This window comes from Anomaloglossus baeobatrachus, chromosome 5 (genome assembly GCF_048569485.1).
Source record: "Anomaloglossus baeobatrachus isolate aAnoBae1 chromosome 5, aAnoBae1.hap1, whole genome shotgun sequence".
Taxonomy (NCBI): Eukaryota; Metazoa; Chordata; class Amphibia; order Anura; family Aromobatidae; genus Anomaloglossus; species Anomaloglossus baeobatrachus.
Window position 1 is genome coordinate 169,443,593 of NC_134357.1, and position 23,660 is coordinate 169,467,252.

Below are 23,660 nucleotides of genomic sequence, written 5' to 3' on the forward strand. Positions count from 1 at the left end.
TTCTCATCCAGGAGAGTAGGATGATATTTTCTCACTTGTCATCCGTGTGCTGTCAGTGTGCTATCAGTATGCTGTCAGTGTGCAATTCATTTCTTTCTCAGCAGCTATTAGTCATTTGCAGTCATTCACAGGACCATTTACAGTGTTCTATTCTACAAAATTGTAATGTATTCAGAAAAACGTCACTAGGATGGTCCGTGTGCTGTCCATGTGGCGTCCGTTTTTTTTTCGCTCCCATTGACTTGTATTGGCGAGTCTCGGACGATTTCGGCAACAAATCGCAGCATGTTAAGACTTTACTCTCATCCAGAATCTGAATGAGAAAAAAGCTGACCAACTGCTCTGCCTCATTGACTAAAATTGGTCCGAGTGCAATGAGAGATTTTCTCGCATTGCACTCGTCTGATTCATACTCTAAGGCCCCTTTCACACGTCAGTGATTCTGGTACGTTTGTTCTTTTTTTTAAATGTACCAGAATCACTGACATACGCAGACCCATTATAATCAATGGGTCTGCTCACACGTCAGTGATGTTTCACTGACCATGTCTCCGTGCGGCGTACCCGCGTGTCCGTGATTGCCGCACGGAGACATGTCCATATTTTTCTGGCATCACTGATGTCCCACGGACCACGCAGTGGTGTGATCCGTGAAACACGTGCCAGAAAAAAACGTGCTTTTAAAATAAAAAACATTTTTACTCACCCGGCTTCAGCGGCGCTCTCTGCAGCCCGTGCAGCCTGCTGCTTCTAAGCCGGCTGATTACTGTCGCGCATATTCATGATGCACGTCACAGCCGACCCGGAAGCAGCTGCTGCGGGGGTCAGCGCCGGCCGGATGCTGCACCGCGGGAGCGATCAGCACCATGGAGAGTGGGAGCGGGCACAGGTGAGTTGATTTCTAAGTGCAATCACGGGCCACGGAGAACGGAGCCCGGATTGCACTTAGACAACCCACGTGTGCCGTAATTCACGGCACACGGAGGGACATGTGCGTGTTTTACACGCCAGTGAAAAACGTCAGTGTTTTTCACTGACGTGTGAAACGGGCCTTAAAGTGACACTTGTCAGAACTGTAAAAATAGGCCTGGTCAGGAAGGTGAAAACAGGCTCAGGAGTGAAGGATTTAATCTAGATAATTACTCCACAGAAACCAGTTAATAAATAACATTTACCTCATCTCTGCACTATCTGTAAAATGTTCTTTTATTTTGATAGAACATTGGAAGCCTTAAAATTGTAGAAGCGATTTTTATTTTTTCAAGGAAATTTACAAAACTTCTTTTTTTTAAAGATCTAATTCAGTTTTGAAGCAATTTTGGGAAGCTTCTCCCGTATATTTGAAAACCCAAAAAGTGATACCATTTTAAAAAGAGCCACCCTCAACATATTCCAAACTGCTTTCAGGTTGTTTACTAATGAGAGATGAGAGAGAGAGAGAAAGAGAGAGAATGCTGATGGGGTTAAAGAGGGATTAGATATACTCTTTTAACCATATAGTTACCATAGTCACTATTGACAGTAGCATCACTGATCATGACTGATGCGGCAGGGTGTCAGGTAATGTGTATAGCGACAGCTGCTGCATTTTCATGCATCAGGGGATGTGATTCACTTATATCTGAGGTTAGTTTTAAGTCATATTGAAGAAAAAAATGTAGTCAGATTGCACTGACCATCCGTATAACACATCTTTATTCAGAGTACATTAAAACTCCAGGCAGGACTGTACGGCAAGGACGCAGGGTGCACAGACAACAGCCGTTTTGCATGCTCCACACACTTCTACAGGTCTCCTTTGTGGAGCACACGAAACGGATGTTGTCTGTGCGCCTTGTGTCCTTGTCATGCAGCCCTGCTTGAATTTTAATGAACTCTGAATAAAGATGTGTTATATGGATGGTGAGTGCAATCTGATTTTCTACATTTTTTCTTGAATGTCATATGACTTTTTTTCTACATGTGTTGCACCATATCCTCTCTTTTTTTTTTCTATGACTTGTTTTTTTTTCTTTCTGTGATACTGAGTGCTTGGGTGGTACCAGCGTTTTCTCTTTGTTACTATAAGTCATATTGGTTGTCACTTAGGTGTTAACAAGAAAACATCCTGTTCTTATTTCTTTAAACTAAAGTGGCAATGAACATACATCGGGAGAAATAAATATTGAACACATCACCAATTTTCTAAGTAAATATACTTCAAAAGATGCTATTCACATGAATTCCTCACCAGATGTAAGTAACAACCCATGCAATTCATAAAGTCAAAGAAATCATACCAAACCATAGATGTCCATAAATTTAGAGATGTGTAGTAATGGAAATGACACAGGAAAGAAGTATTGAACACGCTTAATGAAATTTATTTAATACTTTTTACAAAAGCCTTTGTTAGTGATGACAGCTTCAGGATGCCTACTGTATGGAGAACCTTGTCACATGCATTGCTCAGATGTGATTTGGCCCATTCTTCTACACAAATTCTCTTCAAATCCTGAAGGATCCGTGGGCTCTGAGATTTAGTTCATTTCAAAAATTTTCTTTAGGATTCAGGTCAGGGGATTGGCTGACTATTCTAGCAGCTTTATTTTCTTACTCTGAAACCTATTGAGAGTTTCTTCGGCTGAGTGTTTTAGATCATTGTCTTGCTGACATGTTCCCCCTCATTTCAACTTCATTATCCTGGTAGATGGCAGCAGCTTTTTATCAAGACTGTCTTTGTACATTTGTCCATTCATTCATCCTTTGATTACATGAAGTTTGCCAGTGCCGTATGCTTATAAAGAGCCCCACACCACAATATTCCCACCTCGAAAATTTGGCCTCCACACATGGTGTGTATTATGGCATTCAAAGAGGTCTATTTTAGTTCATCTGACCAGACTATATTTTACCAGTGTTTCACAGTCTTGTCTAAATGTTGTTAAGCAAACTTGAAATGCACTTGACCATGATTTTTGTTCAGCAATGCAGTCTTCTGTGGTGAGCATGCATATAGGCCATGGAGGTTGGTTCAGTGCATTAATTATTGTTTTCTTTGAAACAATTGAACCTGCTGATTCATGGTCTTTCTCTAATGCGGGCGTCACACGGTACGATATATCGGGCAATATGTCAGCGGGGTTACGTCGTAAGTGACGCACATCCGGCATCGTTTGATATATCGTAGCGTGTGACAGCTACGAGCACGGTGAACGAGCAAAAATTCACCTTATCGTTGCTCGTTGACATGTCGCTCATTTTCAAAAAGTTGTTTCTTCTTCTGTGCGCCAGTTGTTCATCGTTCCCGTGGCAGCACACATCGCTCCGTGTGACACCCCGGAAACGATGAACACAGCTTACCTGCGTCCTGCCTGCAATGCGGAAGGAAGGAGGTGGGCAGGATGTTTATGTCCCGCTCATCTCCGCCCCTCCGCTTCTATTGGCCGGCCGCTGTGTGACATCGCTGTGACGCCAAACGTCCCTCCCCCTTCAGGAAGAGGATGTTCGCCGCCCACAGCAAGATCATCCAGGAGGTAAATACGTGTGGCGGGGGTTTAACGACTTTGTGCGCCACGGGCAACTAATTGCCCGTGACGTACAAATGATGGGGGCGTGTACGATAGCTCGTGCAATCGCACGATAGATCGTCCTGTGTGACGCCCGCATAACTCTCCAGAGGTAGTTCTTGGACAACTCCTCTGATTATTCCTTTCACTCCTCTGTCTGAATTTTTGTGGGAAACACCATGTCGTAGGTAGTTTATGGTTAAATTATGTTCTTTCCACTTATGGATTGTGGCCCAAACAGTGGTCACTATAGCCGTCAGTAGTTTAGAAATTTTTCTTTAACCAATGCCATTAATATGTTTTACAACAAGTTTTCGAAAGTCTTGAGACAGCTCACTGGTTCTACCCATCATGAGATGTTTCTTGCGTGGCACCTTGGTAATGAGACACCTTTTTTAGGCCATACGTTGAGCCAGTATAACTGTTGGACAAATGCTGACAAATGGTCCTTTGTATCATCACTTTTTTCCAGACTTTGCCACAGGAAAAGAGCAATATAAAGGGCAGAAAAGGATAATAAACTGTTTAAATGCCTTTCTGGCAGTGACTTACCTCCACTGGGAATAAATCAACAGCCATGTTAAAACCAGAAATGACCAATCATTCATTACTCAACATGCCATTGTGGAAAAATCAGGAAGCTTCCATTTACATAAGAACAAAATTAAGACAATAAAGATTATTTGCCAGAATTTGAAACTGGGAAATTTACTGTCAGACCATTATGACAACATCGGGATATCATTGATATCTCTGATGCACTATTAACACCACATTGCAATCAGTGAACATAGAATATAGGGCACAGAAATGTTAGAGCAGAAATTGGTTATTTATTGAATTGCACATTGGGGAAAGTAATTTTCCGAAAATGTATGTCGTTGTTGGGGTGGAGAGGGTTTGCTAGTTTGGTACCACATATTTATTGGTATATGCACTTGTCTCTTTGCTGTTGGGTACTTTGTTGGTCCTACAGCCATGCCGCTTTTATATTTCAGTGGTGAATTTTTATTGTGATCAATACAACCCAACCCCTAGCCACCCTTTACATGCTTGTTTATGTTTGTTTTATACAATTTTTTTTTCTAGTATATCTAATAAAATTATAGTTTTATCTTCATATTAGTATACACTGTCTGTTTTTGAGTGTACATACTATCAAGATTATAAAAGTTATATAAGAAATTAATTAATAAGAACAGTTTGTGAATCAGTAATAAAAATTATGTAAAACAAATACTACAAAAAAAATCTTTTTATTTTCAGGTCTGCAGGACAACCCTTGGTTATGTGATTGCAGCCTATATGAAATGGTTCATTTTCTCAACTTCCCTTCGCCATCTGTAGCTTTCATAGAGCCCCGCCTAAAGTGCTATTCACCAGGGAGCCTTGCAGGAGTACCATTCAATCAAGTGGAGTTGAGGAAATGTCAGAGCCCAGTAATTAGCACTTCCGTGGCAAAGCTCAAGACAATATTTGGCAGTTCAGCCTTACTACGATGTGGCACCATAGGTATCCCGATCCCAGAACTGAGCTGGAGAAGAGCAGATGGGAACCAAATTAATGGAACAGGTAAGAAGATTTACACCTTCTGAACTGCTGTCACTTATATTCCTAGTGCTTGTAACTTCCAATAGATTTATGAAGATTGTTTTAAAATACTTCTACATGTGCATTGATCTAAATGATCATTAAAAAATCCTAGAGAATTTGATCAATTTGCAATTTGATTTGCAGAAAAAAATTGTCAAAGATATGCTGACCATTTTACACATTCCAGAATAATGCATCAGCCACAAAAGGCATGAATAACCACAGGCACAGCCACGTGTGATTCCACGTAATGCTTTGCATCTATCATATTACATGGCACAGTGCTGCCAATCAGGAATAACTATCATGGCCTACATAAAAGCTGGGTAATATGGAAAGCATCACTGCACACTCTTATTTCAATATGCAAAGTCTTTAATTGTAACATCTATTTTGTATGAACCACGTCTACAATTAAAGAATTTGCATATTGAAATAAGTGTGTGCAATGATTCTCTCTATATTGTTACAATGGTTATTGATAATCCATTCACTGGCACCTTAACATTATAGTTGAGTGCAAGCTAATCACCTCTATCCATAAAAGCTGAGGTAGGCAATGCAGCAGGCATTTTAGAGTGATTTAGAATAGAGAAAGGATGCCATGCCTCAGCAATAGAGAAAAGGTAAGAAAGTCCTAATACATTAGAGAAATAGTCCAAACTGTGTTGTTCAAATGCAACACTGAAGAATATGAGTGCAGTAGTCTGCAAATAATACAAAGATTCAATACTTAAGGGGATAGAGTTATAGTAGATGTACCAGCAGCAGTAGCAGTCTCATTGTGATTGGTCATTATCATGAAGCTGGAATCTGTTCTCCTTCATTTTGAATTGCACTTTTTTTTCCTTCATTATTAAAGCACTAGAAAACAACAGCAAGCCAGCACAATATTTTATACAGAAAAAGAAATCTAAATGTGTCAGTCATAGAAGGTGTGCTTGCTTCTTACAAGCAACTGTCCAATGTTGATGACAATTATTTGCGGCTGTTACCCGTTACAAATATAGCACTGTATTCTGCTTTCTTCTTACAAGATAATCCGTATAATGAAGGTCTGATTTTCAAGATTAAAACGTTATTTTTTTTTATTGCACCACAAATAAAGCTTTAATACTCTTTTCTTTTTTTTTTTTTTCTTTTCGGATTACCTGATTCTTTTTTTCACCTTGTTTGTTGGGATGACATCCTAAACGAGCACCCATTCAGGCCTCCAACACACATCCATGAAACACGTGCGTGTTTGGTCCATTTCCGTATATACCGGAGACACGGACAAACTTGCACCAATGTTAAGCTATGTTTAAGGTCACACGTGCGTTATTCCATAATGTCCATGTGTCCGTGATCCGTATGTTAATCCGTTTTGCACGGAAGCATGTCCATTTTCTGCACGGAACACGCACACAATGACCCAATGAAAGTCTATGGGTCTGTGAGCACACGTACGTGACACGGAGGCATCTCCGTATGCTCCGTTTACTTTTTGTGCTTTTTTTCTAGCGATGTCGGTCATTCTTTCTTTTTCTGTGTATGTCGGTCAATCTCCCTCAGTCTGTCGGTCGGTCTCTCTGTCTTGTCTGTCCCTCTCTCTCTGTCCATGTCGGTCAGTCTCCCCCCTCTCTCATACTCACCGTTTCCTGATCACCGGCGCGGCTCTACACAGCTGTTAAATAAACTCCGGCGGCTTTTACTATTTTGAAAAAGCCGGCCGCTTATTAACCAATTTCGTATTCCCTGCTTTCCCCGCCCACCAGTGCCTATGATTGGTTGCAGTGAGACACGCCCCCACGCTGAGTGACAGATGTCTCACTGCAACCAATCACAGCCGCCGGTGGGCGGGTCTATATCGAGCAGTAAAATAAATAAATAATTAATTTAAAAAAACCGACGTGCTGTTCCCCTCATTTTGATACCAGCCAGGGTAAAGTCAAATGGCTAAAGGCTGGTATTCTCAGGATGGGGAGCCCCACATTATGAGGAGCCCCCCAGCTTAACAATATCAGCCAGCAGCAGCCCAGAATTGCCACATCCATTAGATGTGACAGTTCTGGGACTCTACCCGGCTCTTCCCAATTTGCCCTGGTGCGTTGGCAATCGGGGTAATAAGGAGTTAATGGCAGCAGCCCATAGCTGTCACTAAGTCCAAGATTAATCATGTCAGGCATCTCCCCGATATACCTTCCATGATTAATCTGTAAGTAACAGTAAATAAACACATACACCCGAAGAAATCCTTTATTTGGGATAATAAACACTAACAAATACCCTTGTTCACCAATTTATTAAGCCCAAAAAAGCCATCCATGTCCGGCATAAGCCACGGAGGTCCCGCGTCGCTTCCAGCTCTGCTACATGAAGGTGACAGGAGCAGCAGAAGAATACCGCCGCTCCTGTCAGCTCCACACAGCAACTGAGGTGAGAAGTGTGATCAGCGATGATGTCACTCAGGTTACTCGCGGCCACCGCTGGATCCTCCAACTGTGACTGCAAGTCGCCCGAGTGACAGCGATGAAGTCACAGGTGAGTTGCGGTCACGGGTGGAGGATCCAGCTAGCTGCGGGTAGCCTGAGTGACGGCAGAGCTAATCGCGCTGCTTACTTCAGTGGCTCAGGGGATTAGCGGTCACCAGTGAGTCCTGCACGGGTGACCGCTAATCAGTACGCGACACAGACAGAGCCGAGGTATGACAATGAAATCGGGTGAAGTTCACCCGAGTTCATTCTCATCGCTGTCTGCTGTCAGCGGGTATGTATCAATAACAGTGTGCATCACACACGGAACATTTCACACGGGCAACACATGGACATGTCACTTACGTATCTCACGCACACACGGACATTCAACACGCACACACGGCTAGCATACGCAATACACGCGGATGCCACACGTACCATAAAAACGGACTTAAAAACGGAACACGGACCTGAAAAACGGACCATATGATACGTGCGTGCTTTTCACGGATGTTTGTTGGAGGCCTCACACAGAGTACTGTATATCTTGTCCCTGTACTGAGTTTTTACTCTTTCTTTGTGAATGGGTAAAATAATTGTTTGTATTTTTTTAATACAAAAGAAAACTCCCTAGAATATTGAATAATTGCAGCTGAAAAGTTTGTTAAAAGTTAATAATAGTGTTGTATTTGTATGATAAACAATGAAAAAGTGGCAATGGATGATGTAGTGAAAAAAACAGAAAGCTCCATAACAATTCTGGGAGCTGCTGAAAGCCAGACCATTACAAACAATGTCACAAGTCATCTGTGCAGTAGCACAACCAAAGTGCAGATCATAGTTGTCCACCTTTGCCTCTGGCATATGTATTGGTGATGGGACAGTGCAGGCGTTATTGAATATATTGTATGACTTTTCTCAGGCACAGCCAGGTGATGTTATCTCGGACAACGACACCATCAGTTTCAATCAATGTTCTACACAGTCATCGTTTTTCGCTGCCATAACAGTTAATGTTTTACTTTATGGATTTTCAATTCAGTCAGTTACACTTTTATCTATTTTGCTCCTCAGTCCATTACGCCTCAAAACTCTAGGGGCTGAGAAAGATATTTTACAACTTCTCCCTGCTAATTTACTTGTTCAGATGGACAGTCAGTCTTTGCACTTGGATGATATGGTGCTGGAGATTTTGGAAGATAATACCTAGCTGTGTTGGTGACTCTGTCTGAAGTGGTGCTAGGGTTACTAGCTGCACAAACAAGGTGTTAGTGGCAGGGGCAGAACAACGCAGTCACAAGGGTCACCATTGCGACCAGACCCGGGGGTTCTGGGGCCCCGAGGACCTCAGCCAGTGGCACATTGGCAATGGCTGTAGGCCACGCGACTGCTGTGCAGCCTGTGACTCAGGGGGACCCAGTGCCAGTGCTGGCAGCGAGCCCCCCGCTGAGGATCGCACTTTTAATTGTATTGGCATCACATATGCCGATACAGTTGAAAGCAATGATGAGAGATGGAGCAGAGAGCTTCCTCTCTCATCATTCTCCTGCTGTGTCTGTTTGCACTCTGCCTCTGACAGCTCAGCATAGAGGAGCGAAATAACGTCACCACTGTGCACTGCGCTGGAAAGTGCAGAGTGGCAAAATGGTGGACGCGCTGAGGAGACCGGAGCAGCGGGGAACGAGAAGTGAGTATGCACTTAATCCCAGTGGCCAGAGGTCTATGGGGGTCCAGTAAACGATATGGGAGCTGTATGATGCTACATGGGGGTACATAACACTACATGGAGGTGTATTATAATACATGAGGGACTATAGGGAGTGTAATATAATGTATGGAGAACTATGAGCAGTATATTATAATATATGGAGGACTATGAGCAGTATATTATAATATATGGAGGACTATGAGCAGTATATTATAATGTATGGAGGACTATGAGCAGTATATTATAATGTACGGAGAACTATGAGCAGTATATTATAATATATGGAGAGCTATGGGGAGTGTATTATAATGTATGGAGGACTATGGGGAGAGTTTTATAGTATGGAGGACTATGAGGAGTGTATTATAATGTGTGGAGGACTATGAGCAGTACATTATAATGTATGGAGGACTATGGGGAGTGTATTATAATGTATGGAGGACTATGGAAAGTGTATTATAATGTATGGAGTACTATGAGCAGTGTATTATAATGTATGGAGGACTATGAGCAGTGTATTATAATGTATGAAGGACTATGAGCAGTGCATTATAACGTATGAGGAGTGTATTATAATATATGGAGGACAACGAGATGTATTATAATATTGGATAATATATCATCGGGATATCAGAGTATGGGTGCTGAGGGAAAGAGCCAAATGTCAGTGTAAACATCCTGTTCCCTGAGAGGGGAGGGCCCAATTCCAAACTTTGCATCGGAGCCCATTGAACTCTAGTTATGCCACTGGTTAGTGGCAATAAGAGTCAGAACAAATCAGATATTATGGAAGTTACGTGCCCACGGGGCCTTGGGGGTTACTCATTACCGGGGCTGTGTAGGGCTTGGCATGTCACAGCAGCCAGGGCAGGCTCCGTGATCCTGCAGTGTCAACAAAATGGGAGGATGGGGAAGATTATGGGAATAGTAGTTATTTGTGATGCCACCTGTGGTATGCGGCCAGGTATTAGCCGCCGCTGCGGGAGGTCTTCTCCGGGGCAGATGATAATGCAGCTCAGATGGTATAGTTTTCCACAGGCAGAGCTTAGGCCCCGGGGAGGATGTGGGGAGTAGTAGCCCACTCTAATGAAGGAGCGGGGGGTGAAGGAAACATCAGATGACACAGCGGTTGCAGTTTAAGCTCTTTACTCACTGAGATGTCACCACCTTTGGACTGCCGGACTCCGCTGATCCCGGATAGTTTGGAGCTCAGAACCAGTGTTTCATTCAGTGAGTCCTTCCTCCCTGCGCCATGTTGCGTGAGTCCCTGTGGCTTGAAGCTACACTGGGACCCGAGTACTGGTTGTTGTTCTGTTCCCCATTCCGTACAGCAGGCAGCACGAGTCTGTAGATGGAGCCGCCCTATGGTCATGACTCCTGGCTCTATATGCTGCTTTGTCCCAGGCACTGTGTGTGGGCCAGAAGACTTGAAATCCTCTGCCCGGAAGATTCTGCTGGCGGAACTTGCAGTGCCCACCAGCCTAGTACTCTGGACCCTGAAGTGCTGAGATGGGCACCTGTCCTGAGGGAGCTGTCAGCGCTCCTCTCAGCAACCGTGTCCTCCTGCGTCTCACTTGTTTCCTGTCCTGGACTAGCCTGCTTGTAAGTGTGTGTGTCGCCTTGCTCCCTGGTGCCTAGCTCCCCCCCCGGGTTCCTGAACTAGTGAGCAAAGGGTCCGCTACATTAGTGATGTCCACCCTCCAATGTCTCTACCCTAGCCCAGTCCCAGTGAGAGGGCATCTAACTGTGTGTTTTGGTGGATTGTGGTAGTTTTACCGGCGATGACCTCCTCCGTATCCGAGCTGAATACTGCACCTCTGGTGAGGTGTAGTAACCTGTGGCGACTGAAGCCTCAGGGGCGCCACAGAAGGAGCTCAGGACATTTCTCCCACTGAGGTAATTGTCAGCTAAGTTAGGATTGATGATGATGACAATTATAAGGATAACGTTTATGCGGTGGAGAAGACATGGGAACCAGATCAGGGTGCCTAGAAGGTGATATCGTCAAAGTAGTAGAGTATTAGAATTGTGAATGAAAGGTGAAGCTGACGTGTAGCCAAAAGATCATCTCAGGGAACATTTTCTACTGCAGTCAGCTGGGGAGCAGGTGATACTGTAAATACTTTTGGCAAAGGAGGAACAATATCATCTGAAACTCTGGTCATGGTGGTCGTGAATCCTGTGTGGGTATATTAGGTGTTGGAGTTCTTTTCCACGTTGCTGTCTGATGAATTTTTTGAAGTGTGCAGGCTCTACAGGTTGAAAACGTATGCTGTGATATACAGGCGCTGATAGACTAGGAATTTCATCTCTACATCAGCATATTTGTGAAAAACAAGCAGACCGTATGAGCAAGTCACAGACTGTCCACCTGCCCCATCTCTTTTTGCTCATCTTTGTGGTAGTCAGGCTGTATCCTTAAGTTGTACCTGGTCAATTACATCAATATCATCACCCAAAACTACTGTTTGTTGTACCCCGATTACTCCTCCTCTGACACGTAACCAGATATTTATCTCTGATTGTGTGTCGAGAAAACATGAGTGCTCTCCTAGGCATTCGCATGTATGCTAATTCTACTCTTATCTGGTCAAGTTACTGGTGATGCAGTCACTTCTTAACCACTTGGTGTACTTTTCTGCCTTTCAAAAAATGATGGTGTTTAATCAGCCTTGCTGGAAGACAGACAGCTACCATGATTTCTCCCAGAAACCGGGTGCTGATCTGTGCTCTCATGTGTAGTAGAACATAGGACACTTTCTCAGTCAAGGTTAAAAGTGCCCTACACTGTAGATATGTGGAGCAGCAACTAAGAATAAGGGAAGTGTATGTCTTTCATGACTCACTGGATGAATGTTTTAAAAGGCAATGAAGCATCAGTGCAACACGGACAAGTGGTGAAGCCTTCACAATTGGGCACTAGGTCTATTTCTATCAGAAGTGCAGCCTGAGAGCAAAGAGCCCCTGTGCAGGAATTATGTATGGGCCCCTCACTATTTCTTAAATGAGTCTTCCATTTTATATTTTATTGTGCCCAACATCTTGCGCTAAAAAAAAATAATAAAATTAGTTACTCATCATTAGAGATGAGCGAACCGGCCGCGGTTCGGCTCGAGTTCAGTTCACCGAACCGAGGTCTGGTTCGAGTTCGGTTCGGCGAACCGCTCGAACCCCATAGGAAACAATGGGATGCAATCACAAACACATAAAAACACATTAAAATGTACACATACAGTTAATAAACATTGCCATAACACTTACCTGTCCCTGTGATCCGTCCTGCACTCTGTCTCCTGCCGCTATTCCATCCGATGATCGCTGAATCTTCCCGGTAACCAGCACTGCCAGCAGTGATGCAGGAACTATCGTGACGTCAAAATAGCCATGTGACCAGTCACGTGTCTATTATCTCATTGGCTACAGACTGGTCACATGACTATGACGCCGACATGCTAGGACCTGTGATTGCATCTCTCTGTTACGCTCCAGCGATCCCACCAGCAACCTGACCTGGCAGGGATCGCTGGAGCGTCACTACACGGGTTGCTGGTGAGCTGTCTGGCAGATCTCACCAGCAACCAGTGACCAGCCCCCAGCCAGCAGCAACGTGTGGAAGCGATGCTGCGCTTGGTAACTAAGGTAAATATCGGGTAACCAACCCGATATTTACCTTGGTTGCCAGCGCACACCGCTTAGCGCTGGCTCCCTGCACTCCTAGCAACAGTACACATCGGGTTAATTACCCGATGTGTAGTCTAGCTATGTGTGCAGGCAGCAGGAGCCAGCACTGACAACGTGACAGCGCCGGACGCTGGTAACGAAGGTAAACATCGGGTAACCAAGGAAAGGGCTTCTTGGTTACCCGATGTTTACTGTAGTTACCAGCGTCCGCAGAAGCCGGCTCCTGACCGATGACACAGCCAATCAATAACGGAGATCACCGTTGCCATAGCAACGCGCTTGGTAGTGGTGACGGGGACGTCCCACTAGCAGCACGCAGTGGCACCGGAATCACATGATCGGAGCACCGTTGCTATGGAAACCTGTGCCACCGCTTAGACTTGGGAGCCTGTGGTCACTCTCACAGAGTGATTTCTGCACGGAGCACAGCGTCTTCCCCCATGCACTGCTGTCTGATTAAGCAGACAGAGCTGCATGTGTTGAAGGGGAAAGAAGACAGAAGATCGTGGAGTGATGACAGGGGGTAAAAAAGATGGAGTCTCTAAGTGTGTCTGTGTATTTATTTCTATTAAAGTATTTTTTCTCTGTGTGGTGTTTTTTTTAACCCTTTATTAAAGATTCTTAATGGCTGGGTCAAACGTGCCTGACATTAAGAATCTCTGGCTTAATACTAGCTAGTAAAACATAGCTAGTATTAACTCATGATTACCCAACAAGCCACCCGGCTCCAGGGCTGTTGGAAGAGTTGGATACAGCGCCAGATGATGGCGCTTCTATGAGAGCGCCATTTTCTGGGGTGGCTGCGGACTGCAGAAACCTTGGGCTAACCTGTGCTGCGGATCCAATCCCCAGCTGCCTAGTTGTACCCGGCTGGACACAAAAATGGAGCGAAGCCCACATCTTTTATTTTAATTATTTCATGAAATTCATGAAATAATTAAAAAAAGGGCTTCCCTATATTTTTAGTTCCCAGCCGGGTACAAATAGGCAGCTGGGGGTTACGGGCAGCCCGTACCTGCCTGCTGTACCTGGCTAGCATACAAAAATATGGCGATGCCCACGTCATTTTTTTTTTAGTTTTTTGGCAAAAAAAATGCTTCCCTGGATTTTCCATTGCCAGTGAAGGTAACACCAAGCAGTAGGGGTTAGCAGCCAGTGGCTGCTCGGATTACCCTCAGCTAGCAATACGAAAAATGCAGCGGGAGCCCATATATATTTTTTTTAATTATTTATTGAAATAACTAAAAAAAAAGGGCTTCCCTGTATTTTGATTGCCTGACATGACAGTGCTGTAAAAATAAATCATTAAAAAAATGACATAGCACTCCGCGATATTTTTGATTCTCAGCGCAGATAAAGCAGACAGCTACGAGTTGCCACCCCCATCTGCCTGGCATTACTTTGGCTGGCAATCAAAATACAGGGAAGCCCATTATTTTTTTTTATTTAAAAAAATAGTTTAAAAAAAAATGACGTGGGGTCTCCCCATTTTTGATAGCCAGCTAGGTAAAGCAGAAGGCTGTAGGCTGAAAACCACAGCTGGCAGCTTTTCCGTGGTTGGGGATCCAATGTGGAGGTCACCCCAGGCTCTTTTTTATAATTATTTTATAAATAATAATTACAAAAAAAAAGTAGGGTCCCCCCCAAATTGGATCACCAGCCAAGGTAAAGCGGACAGCTGTGGTCTGGTATTCTCAGGGTGGGAAGGTCCATAGTTATTGGCCCTTCACAGCCTAAAAATAGCAGGCCGCAGGCGCCCCAGAATTGGCGCATACACTAGATGCGCCAATCCTGTCGCTTCACCCCAGCTCATCCCGTGCCCTGGTGCAGTGGCAAATGGGGTAATAAATGGGGTTGATGCTAGCTGTAAAGTCACCTGACATCAAGCCCAGCAGTTTGTGATGTCATGGCGTCTATCAGAAACCCGACATCACAAACTGTCAGTACTAACAAAACAAATAGAAGAAAAAAAAAATATTTAAAAAAACACTCCCCAAAACATTCCCTCTTTCACCAATTTATTGTAAGGAAAAAAAATAAAGGGGTCCCACGATGACTCTGGACCGTGTAGAATATGGGGGGACACGCTCAGGGAACGTATCCCCTATTTTCTAGGAGTGCAGACCCTCCATGTGAGGAGTGTAGGTGCAATGAATCTGCACCCACTCTCCCCGGGTCCACAGCAGCAGAGTCCATGTCGTAACTGTTGCTACCAAAGCTGCAATGCCCTGCTCATGAGGTAAGGGCATGCCTAATCAGGAGAACTATTCTACATTTCCAAATATTGGTATTTGCTGATATTATTGCTATTCCACCTACTATTTATTGGGGATAGGATCTTGGAGATGGTATACCCCTTTAAGTCCAGTTATCCAGCTGAATGAATACTAAACAACAGAGCTCGATATTTAGACATGTTTTCTTGTGGCGTATAACGGACTCTCATGTTTGGTAGTTGTTCAGCAGGGCAACTATATAAGCAAATCCCTCCATTTGGAAATGTAGTATAGCTCTCCTGATCAACTATGTTCCTTACCTCATGAGCAGGGCATTGCAGTAGCTTACAGATGCATGGTTACCACCACTCCCTGTGTCTGAACACAGGAACTTGAGCTGACAGCCGCTCTGTGCATGCGGCAGCGTCTATTGTGACGGAGGGGGATCAACGCTGCACAGGTACCGTGGGACACCGGGGAACACCGGTGGGGTTATAGGGGGTGACCTGGCAGGGCCTGGGGAGGAGTTCTCTGTCGCATGTGTCATGGCACATGCGACAGATATCAGTTGAGTAGGGTGAATGCGGCCGGCGCGCTGCTGTGCGCGCGGCCATCTTGGATTTTCCGGGAGGGGGTCAGGGGGGGCACTTTGGCGACACCGGGGGACCGGGGAGGAGATTTATCTCCCATCTGGCATGTTTGTTCATGCCAGATGGGAGATAAATAATTTTTTACCGGCGCTGTCATTTACTGTAACGTGATCACCAGTATACACACCGGTGATCACGTGAGCGGGGACCGGACAAACCGACCTGAATCATGATCTCCAGGGTCTCAACTACCCCCTGAAACCCTGGAGATTTTCTGACGCTGGGGGGCGCTATTCACTTATTTCTGCCTGCTGTTTATAAACGGTAGATTAGAATAAGGCTACATTCACACGACCGATCCGTTTTTGCGGTTTGCAAAAAACGGTCCGTGTTATTCACGGGTGCATCCGTGTGGCATCCGTTTCCATTCCGTATTGTTAGGTCCGGGTGTTGGATCCACTGGGCCGTGCACCCCACCGGAGGCCTGGGTGCACGGTAGCCGGAGCACTAGCATGGCAGGGACTGCGTCCCACAGGGGACGGGTAGAACAGTCACTGGGGCTTCAGAGTTCCTGGAGACAGTGCAGGTATCCGGCACAGGTGCCGGGTAGGAATGTCAGGCAGTAGTATCATCACAGGACACGGCACAAGGGGGACCTGAGCACCTAGCTTTCAAGACAAGGCTTACAAAACACGTTGATCAGGCCCCGCCCACATGGCAAGGCCAGTCTTATATACCCAGCACAGCCTCATGTCATTTCCTAGTGAAGCAGTGCTGGGCCCATAAGACCAGGTGAGTGGGCGCAGCCGGACCCTATACAGAAGCATGAGTCAGACACATGAGACTGGGGACAGGACACAGGAAAGCACGAGCGGGAGCGGCAGCCGTGACCGGTTGACACGTGGACCGGATCAGTGGGTAAGGAGCGGTGCCAAGGCATCGGGAGCGTGACATGTATACGGTCCGTATGTCATCTGTTTGTCATCCGTGTGCCTTCCGTTTTTTTGGCGTACTGCCAAAAAACTGAAGGAGGGAAAATACATAAATTTACCCAGGATCCATAGCTTCAACCTACATGAGGCGGTCACATGTTCACTCCAGTGCCATTTTCTACTGCCTTTCACAGCGTAGAGCGCTCTGGTGATTTTCTCGTGCTTGTGCACTTCATATCAGTCTTTTCTGTCATTATAATGGCAGAAAGACACATAATGTCCCACTCCCCTGCATTTTGTAATTTTGCACCCTTTGGTGCCTTTCATGTGGCACTAAGGGGTGCTTAGCCTTGTATTTACCAAAATAAATAAATAAATTTAAAAAAAAAATGATGTGGGATTCCTCCTATTTTTGTAGCCAGCTAGGGTAAAGCAGACGGCTGCAGCCTGCAGACCACAGCTGGCAGCTTCACCTTGGCTGGTAATCCAAAACTGAGGGCACCCCACACTGTTATTTTAAATTAAATAAATAATTTAAAAAAAAAAAAAAACACGTAGGGGTCCCCCCAAAATTGGACCACCAGCCAAGGTAAAGCAGACAGCTGGGGTCTGATATTCTCAGACTAGGGAGGTCCACTGCTATTGGACACTCCCCAGCCTAAAAATAGCAGGCTGCAGCCGCCCCAGAAGTGGCGCATCCATTAGATGTGCCAATCCTGGTGCTTCGCCCCAGCTCATCCCGTGCCCTGGTGCGGTGGCAAACGGGGTAATATATGGGGTTAATACCAGATGTGTAATGACACCTGCCATCAAGCCCTGGGGTTGGTGAGGTCAGGCGTCTATCAGATACCCGACATCACCAACCCAGTCAGTAATAAAAAAAAATAGACGACAAACACATTTTTATTTGAAAAAACACTGCCCAACACATTCCCTCTTTAACCAATTTATTAGAAAGAAAAACAAATCCAGGTCTGCTGTAATCCAAGCGGTTCCCAAGACGATCCATACCATAGTCACTGTCCCAGTCAATGAAGAACAGAATGTTCTCCATTGGCTGGGAGAGCAATGCAGTGACCTGAGCTAACATCAGAAGGTCAGCCCAGGTCACTGCAGGGCATGACAAGTGCTGCTGTCAGGAGCGAGGTACATTACCTGCACTGATCTCCTGCACTGCTGATATTGCACACTGACTTCAATCACCTTCACAGCCAAGTATCGCGAGCAGCCCGTGACGTCACCGCTAGTGACAGTCTCGAGCCGGAGTGACAGATGTGAGGCGGCAGCCATGGAGGACAGTGTCAGCGCTGAGGTAGGGAGGGCAGGACTTCATTACCGCAGGTAAGCCGAGCGGGGCCATGTGTGCGGTGCGAGGTGGGCGGAGCCTAGCAAGGTAATGTGTGTGGGTGCGAGGTGAGCGGAGCCTAGTGAGGTAATGTGTGCGGGTGCGAGGTGGGCGGAGCCTAGCGGGGCTATGTGTGCGGTGCGAGGTGGGCGGAGCCTAGTGGGGCTTTGTGTGCGGTGCGAGGTGGGCGGAGCTTAGCGGGGTAATGTGTGTGGGTGCGAGGTGGCCGGAGCCAAGTGGGACCATGTGTGCGGTGCAAGGTGGGCGGAGCCTAGCGAGGTAATGTGTGTGGGTGCGAGGTGGGCTGTGCCTAGCAGGGCTATGTGTGTGGTGCGAGGTGGGCGGAGCCTAGCGGTGTAATGTGTGCGGGTGCGAGGTGGGCGGAGCCTAGCAAGGTAATGTGTGCGGGTGTGTGGGGGGCGGAGCCTAGCGGGGTAATTTGTGCATCTGTGAGGTGGGCGAAGCCTAGCGAGGTAATGTGTGCGGGTGCGAGGTGGGCGGTGCCTAGTGGGGCTATGTGTGCGGTGCGAGGTGGGCAGAGCCTAGCGGGGCTATGTGTTCAGTGTGAGGTGGGCGGAGCCTAGCGAGGTAATGTGTGCAGGTGCGAGGTGGGCGTAGCCTAGCGGGGCTATGTGTGCGGGCGGCGGAGTGCGAAGTTGGTGGAGCTTAGCGGGGCCATGTGCGCTGAGGACGCCAGTGTCGGGGACTGCATGGCTGGGGACAGGTGAGTGTGTGTGTGTGTATGTGTGTGTGTACATGCTGAGTGCAGGAGGGGGTGGAGCGAGCTGAGCGGGGAAGTGTCGGCTCCCTGCACGCGTAACCAGAGTAAATATCGGGTTACTAACCAAAGCGCTTTGCTTGGATACCCGATGTTTATCTTGGTTACCAGCTTACCGCAGGCTGCCAGCGATGGCTCCTTGCACACTGTAGCTGTAAAAAGCCCTGCTTTTGCTGCTAGAACCGTTCTTGAACGTAACTCGAACTGTCGAGCTTTTAGCAAAAAGCTCGAGTTCTAGTTCGATCTAGAACACCCCACAAAACCACTCGAACCGCGAACTGGAGAACCTCGAACTTCGCTCAACTCTACTCATCATATCGTCTAGTGAATCTCTCTACTAGTGCTCCATCTATGTTTACAGGCTACAGTGGTAATGTCACACGTGACCACTTATCTAATCACAGGGATCAGTAATTTGTGTCATCTATCTAGTCATGACTGCTGAGCTCAGAGATTAGCTCCAACAGTCACATGTTTTAGTCATGACAGCATGGCTGCAGCCTACGAACATAGACCAAATCAGTAGCAATGAGTGAGCAAAAGTGAGCAACACAAATCCCTATAAAATACGTTTTTATTAAATATTATTAAAATTGCCCAGGTGAAATAACCCATGATCTCAAATATCAATCAAAAATCAAAAAATAAGGAGTAGAGTTGAGCGCGGTTCGAGGTTCGAGGTTCTCCAGTTCTAGGCTCGAGTGATTTTGGGGGCTGTTCGAGATCGAACTAGAACTCGAGCTTTTTGCAAAAGCTCGATAGTTCTAGATACGCTCGAGAACGGTTCTAGCAGCAAAAAGCAGGGCTTTTTACAGCTACAGTGTGCAGGAGCCATCGCTGGCAGCCTGCCAGAAGCTGGTAACCAAGATAAACATCGGGTATCCAACCAAAGCGCTTTGGTTAGTAACCCGATGTTTATCCTAGTTACGTGCAGGAAGCCCACACTTCCCCGCTCAGCTCCCTCCGCCCCCTCCTGCCCGCAGCATGTACACACACACACACACACACACACACACACACACACACACATGGTCCCGCTTGGCTTACCTGCGGTCGGCCCGGGGGCAGCAGTCCTTGGCACTGGAAACTGTGGCTGCCGGCCCTTTAAGGCTCACTGTGTTCTCCTGCATTGAACATCATCTGTGGGCGGAGCTACCGCCCGGCGTCCTGCTCGGTCGCACAGATGAAGGAGTCACAGTGCCAGCCAGCGACCCCCAGCAAATCGCTTCCCTCCGGCGCTGTGTGGGCCCCATCTGCACCGTGACCTGATCAGTATGTGGGACATCACTCCCTCCCCGCCCCTCCCTGTCCCCCCGTGCGTGTGTGGGCCCCGCAGAGCCGCATGTGTGGCCCCCGGAGCCGCGTGTGTGGGCCCCGCAGAGCAAGGTGTGTGTTTGTATGTATGCATGCAGCAGAGCAGTATGCGTGTCTATATGTATGTATATATGCAGCAGAGCAGTATGCGTGTCTGTATGTATATATGTATATATGCAGCAGAGCAGTATGCGTGTCTGTATGTATGTATATATGCAGCAGAGCAGTATGCGTGTCTGTATGTATATATGTATATATGCAGCAGAGCAGTATGCGTGTCTGTATGTATGCATGTATGTATGCAGCAGAGCAGTATGCGTGTCTGTATGTATGTATATATGCAGCAGAGCAGTATGCGTGTCTGTATGTATGTATATATGTAGCAGAGTAGTATGCGTGTCTGTATGTATGCATGTATGTATGCAGCAGAGCAGTATGCGTGTCTGTATGTATGTATATATGCAGCAGAGCAGTATGCGTGTATGTATGTATATATGCAGCAGAGCAGTATGCGTGTCTGTATGTATGTATGTATATATTTAGCAGAGTAGTATGCGTGTCTGTATGTATGTATATATATATGCAGCAGAGCAATATGCGTGTCTGTCTGTATGTATGCATGTATGTATGCAGCAGAGCAGTATACGTGTCTGTATGTATGTATATATGTAGCAGAGTAGTATGCGTGTCTGTATGTATATATATATATGCAGCAGAGCAATATGCGTGTCTGTCTGTATGTATGCATGTATGTATGCAGCAGAGCAGTATACGTGTATGTATGTATGTATATATGCAGCAGAGCAGTATGCGTGTCTGTATGTATGTATGTATATATGCAGCAGAGCAGTATGCGTGTCTGTATGTATGTATGTATATATGCAGCAGAGCAGTATGCGTGTATGTATGTATATATGAAGCAGAGCAGTATGCGTGTCTGTATGTATGTATGTATGTATGCAGCAGAGCAATATGCGTGTCTGTCTGTATGTATGCATGTATGTATGCAGCAGAGCAGTATGCGTGTCTGTATGTATGCATGTATGTATGCAGCAGAGCAGTATACGTGTCTGTTTGTATGTATGTATATATGCAGCAGAGCAGTATGCGTGTCTGTATGTATGTATGTATATATGCAGCAGAGCAGTATGCGTGTATGTATGTATATATGCAGCAGAGCAGTATGCGTGTTTGTATGTATGTATGTACATATGTAGCAGAGTAGTATGCGTGTATGTATGTATATATATATGCAGCAGAGCAATATGCGTGTCTGTCTGTATGTATGTATGTATGCAGCAGAGCAGTATACGTGTCTGTATGTATGTATATATGCAGCAGAGCAGTATGCGTGTATGTATGTATATATGCAGCAGAGCAGTATGCGTGTCTGTATGTATGTATGTATATATGTAGCAGAGTAGTATGTGTGTCTGTATGTATATATATATGCAGCAGAGCAATATGCGTGTCTGTCTGTATGTATGCATGTATGTATGCAGCAGAGCAGTATGCGTGTCTGTATGTATGCATGTATGTATGCAGCAGAGCAGTATGCGTGTCTGTATGTATGCATGTATGTATGCAGCAGAGCAGTATACGTGTCTGTATGTATGTATGTATATATGCAGCAGAGCAGTATGCGTGTCTGTATGTATGTATGTATATATGCAGCAGAGCAGTATGTGTGTCTGTCTGTATGTATGCATGTATGTATGCAGCAGAGCAGTATGCGTGTCTGTATGTATGCATGTATGTATGCAGCAGAGCAGTATGCGTGTCTGTATGTATGCATGCAGAGCAGTATGCGTGTCTGTCTGTATGTATGTATGTATGCAGAAGAGCAGTATGCGTGTCTGTCTGTATGTATGTATGCATGTATGTATGCAGCAGAGCAGTATGCGTGTCTGTCTGTATGTATGTATGCAGCAGAGCAGTGTGTGTGTGTGTCTGTATGTATGTATGCAGCGGAGCAGTATGTGTGTGTCTGTATGTATGTATGTAGCAGAGCAGTGTGTGTGTGTCTGTCTATATGTATGTATGCATGCAGAGCAGTATGTGTGTGTCTGTATGTATGTATGTATGTATGCAGCATAGCAGTGTGTGTCTCTGTATGTATGCATGTATGATGTGTATCTATGTATGTCAGTGTATATGACTGTATAGATTTGTCTGTTTATATGTATTTTTGTGAGTTTGTCTTTAAATATGTATATGTACGTGTATGTATCTGTGTATGTGTGTGTGTCTGCGTGTTTATGGGGCCCACTGGGACTCTTCCGCCCGGGGCCCACAAAAACCTGGAGCCGGCCCTGCCTGCGGTGATGAAGTCCCGCCATCCCGACCTCAGCGCTGTCACTGTCCTCCATGGCCGCCCCTTGTCACATCACCTTCTCTCGCTTCCGACCCGAGACTGACTAGCGGTGACGTCATGGGCCTCTCGCGATACTTGGTGTGAAGGCGCCGGTCATTGAACTCAGTGACAGGGGCTGTCAGTGTGCTGGAGATCAGCGCAGGTAATGTACCTCGCTGACAGCAGCACTTGTCATGCCCTGCAGTGACCTGGGCTGACCCATTGATGTTAGCTCAGGTCACTGCACTGCTCTCCCAGCCAATGGGGAACATCCTGCTCTTCATTGACTGGGACAGTGTGGATCGTCATGGCAACCCCTTGGATTACACCAGACCTGGATTTGTTTTTCATTCTAATAAATTGGTTAAAGAGGGAATGTTTTGGGGAGTGTTTTTTCAAATAAAAATGTGTTTGTCGTCTATTTTTTTTTATTACTGACTGGGTTGGTGATGTCGGGTATCTGATAGACGCCTGACCTCACCAACCCCAGGGCTTAATGCCAGGTGACATTACACATTTGGTATTAACCCCATATATTACCCCGTTTGCCACTGCACCAGGGCGCGGGATGAGCTGGGGCGAAGCACCAGGATTGGCGCATCTAATGGATGCGCCACTTCTGGGGCGGCTGCGGCCTGCTATTTTTAGGCTGGGGAGAGTCCAATAACCATGGACCTCCCTAGTCTGAGAATATCAGGCCTCAGCTGTCTGCTTTACCTTGGCTGGTAATCCAATTTTGGGGGAGCCCTACGTGTTTTTTTTTTTTAATTATTTATTTAATTTAAAATAACAGCGTGGGGTGCCCTCAGTTTTGGATTACCAGCCAAGGTGAGGTTGCCAGCTGTGGCCTGCAGGCTGCAGCCGTCTGCTTTACCCTAGCTGGCTACAAAACTAGGGGGAGCCCTACGTCATTTTTTTTTTCATTTTTTTGGCTAACTACAAAGCTAAGCACCCCTTAGTGCCACATGAAAGGCACCAAAGGGTGCTCCACTTTTTCTCCACTTTTTCTCCACTTCTTCTCCACTTCTTCACTTCTCCACTTTTTCTCCACTTTTTCTCCACTTTTTCTCCACTTTTTCTCCATTTTTTTCTCCACTTTTTCTCCACTTTTTCTCCACTTTTTCTCCACTTTTTCTCCACTTTTTC

The 23,660-nt window shown here is 45.9% G+C and overlaps 1 protein-coding gene across 1 annotated transcript in view; it reads left to right on the forward strand.

Annotated features, from left to right (window-relative positions):
- LRIT1 (leucine rich repeat, Ig-like and transmembrane domains 1) overlaps positions 1-23,660 on the forward strand; it is a 117,392-nt gene that overhangs the window by 33,751 nt on the left and 59,981 nt on the right. The window contains exon 3 of the mRNA XM_075347297.1: positions 4,815-5,120. Coding sequence (XP_075203412.1) covers positions 4,815-5,120 — 306 coding nt within the window. The remainder of the gene's footprint in view (positions 1-4,814; positions 5,121-23,660) is intronic.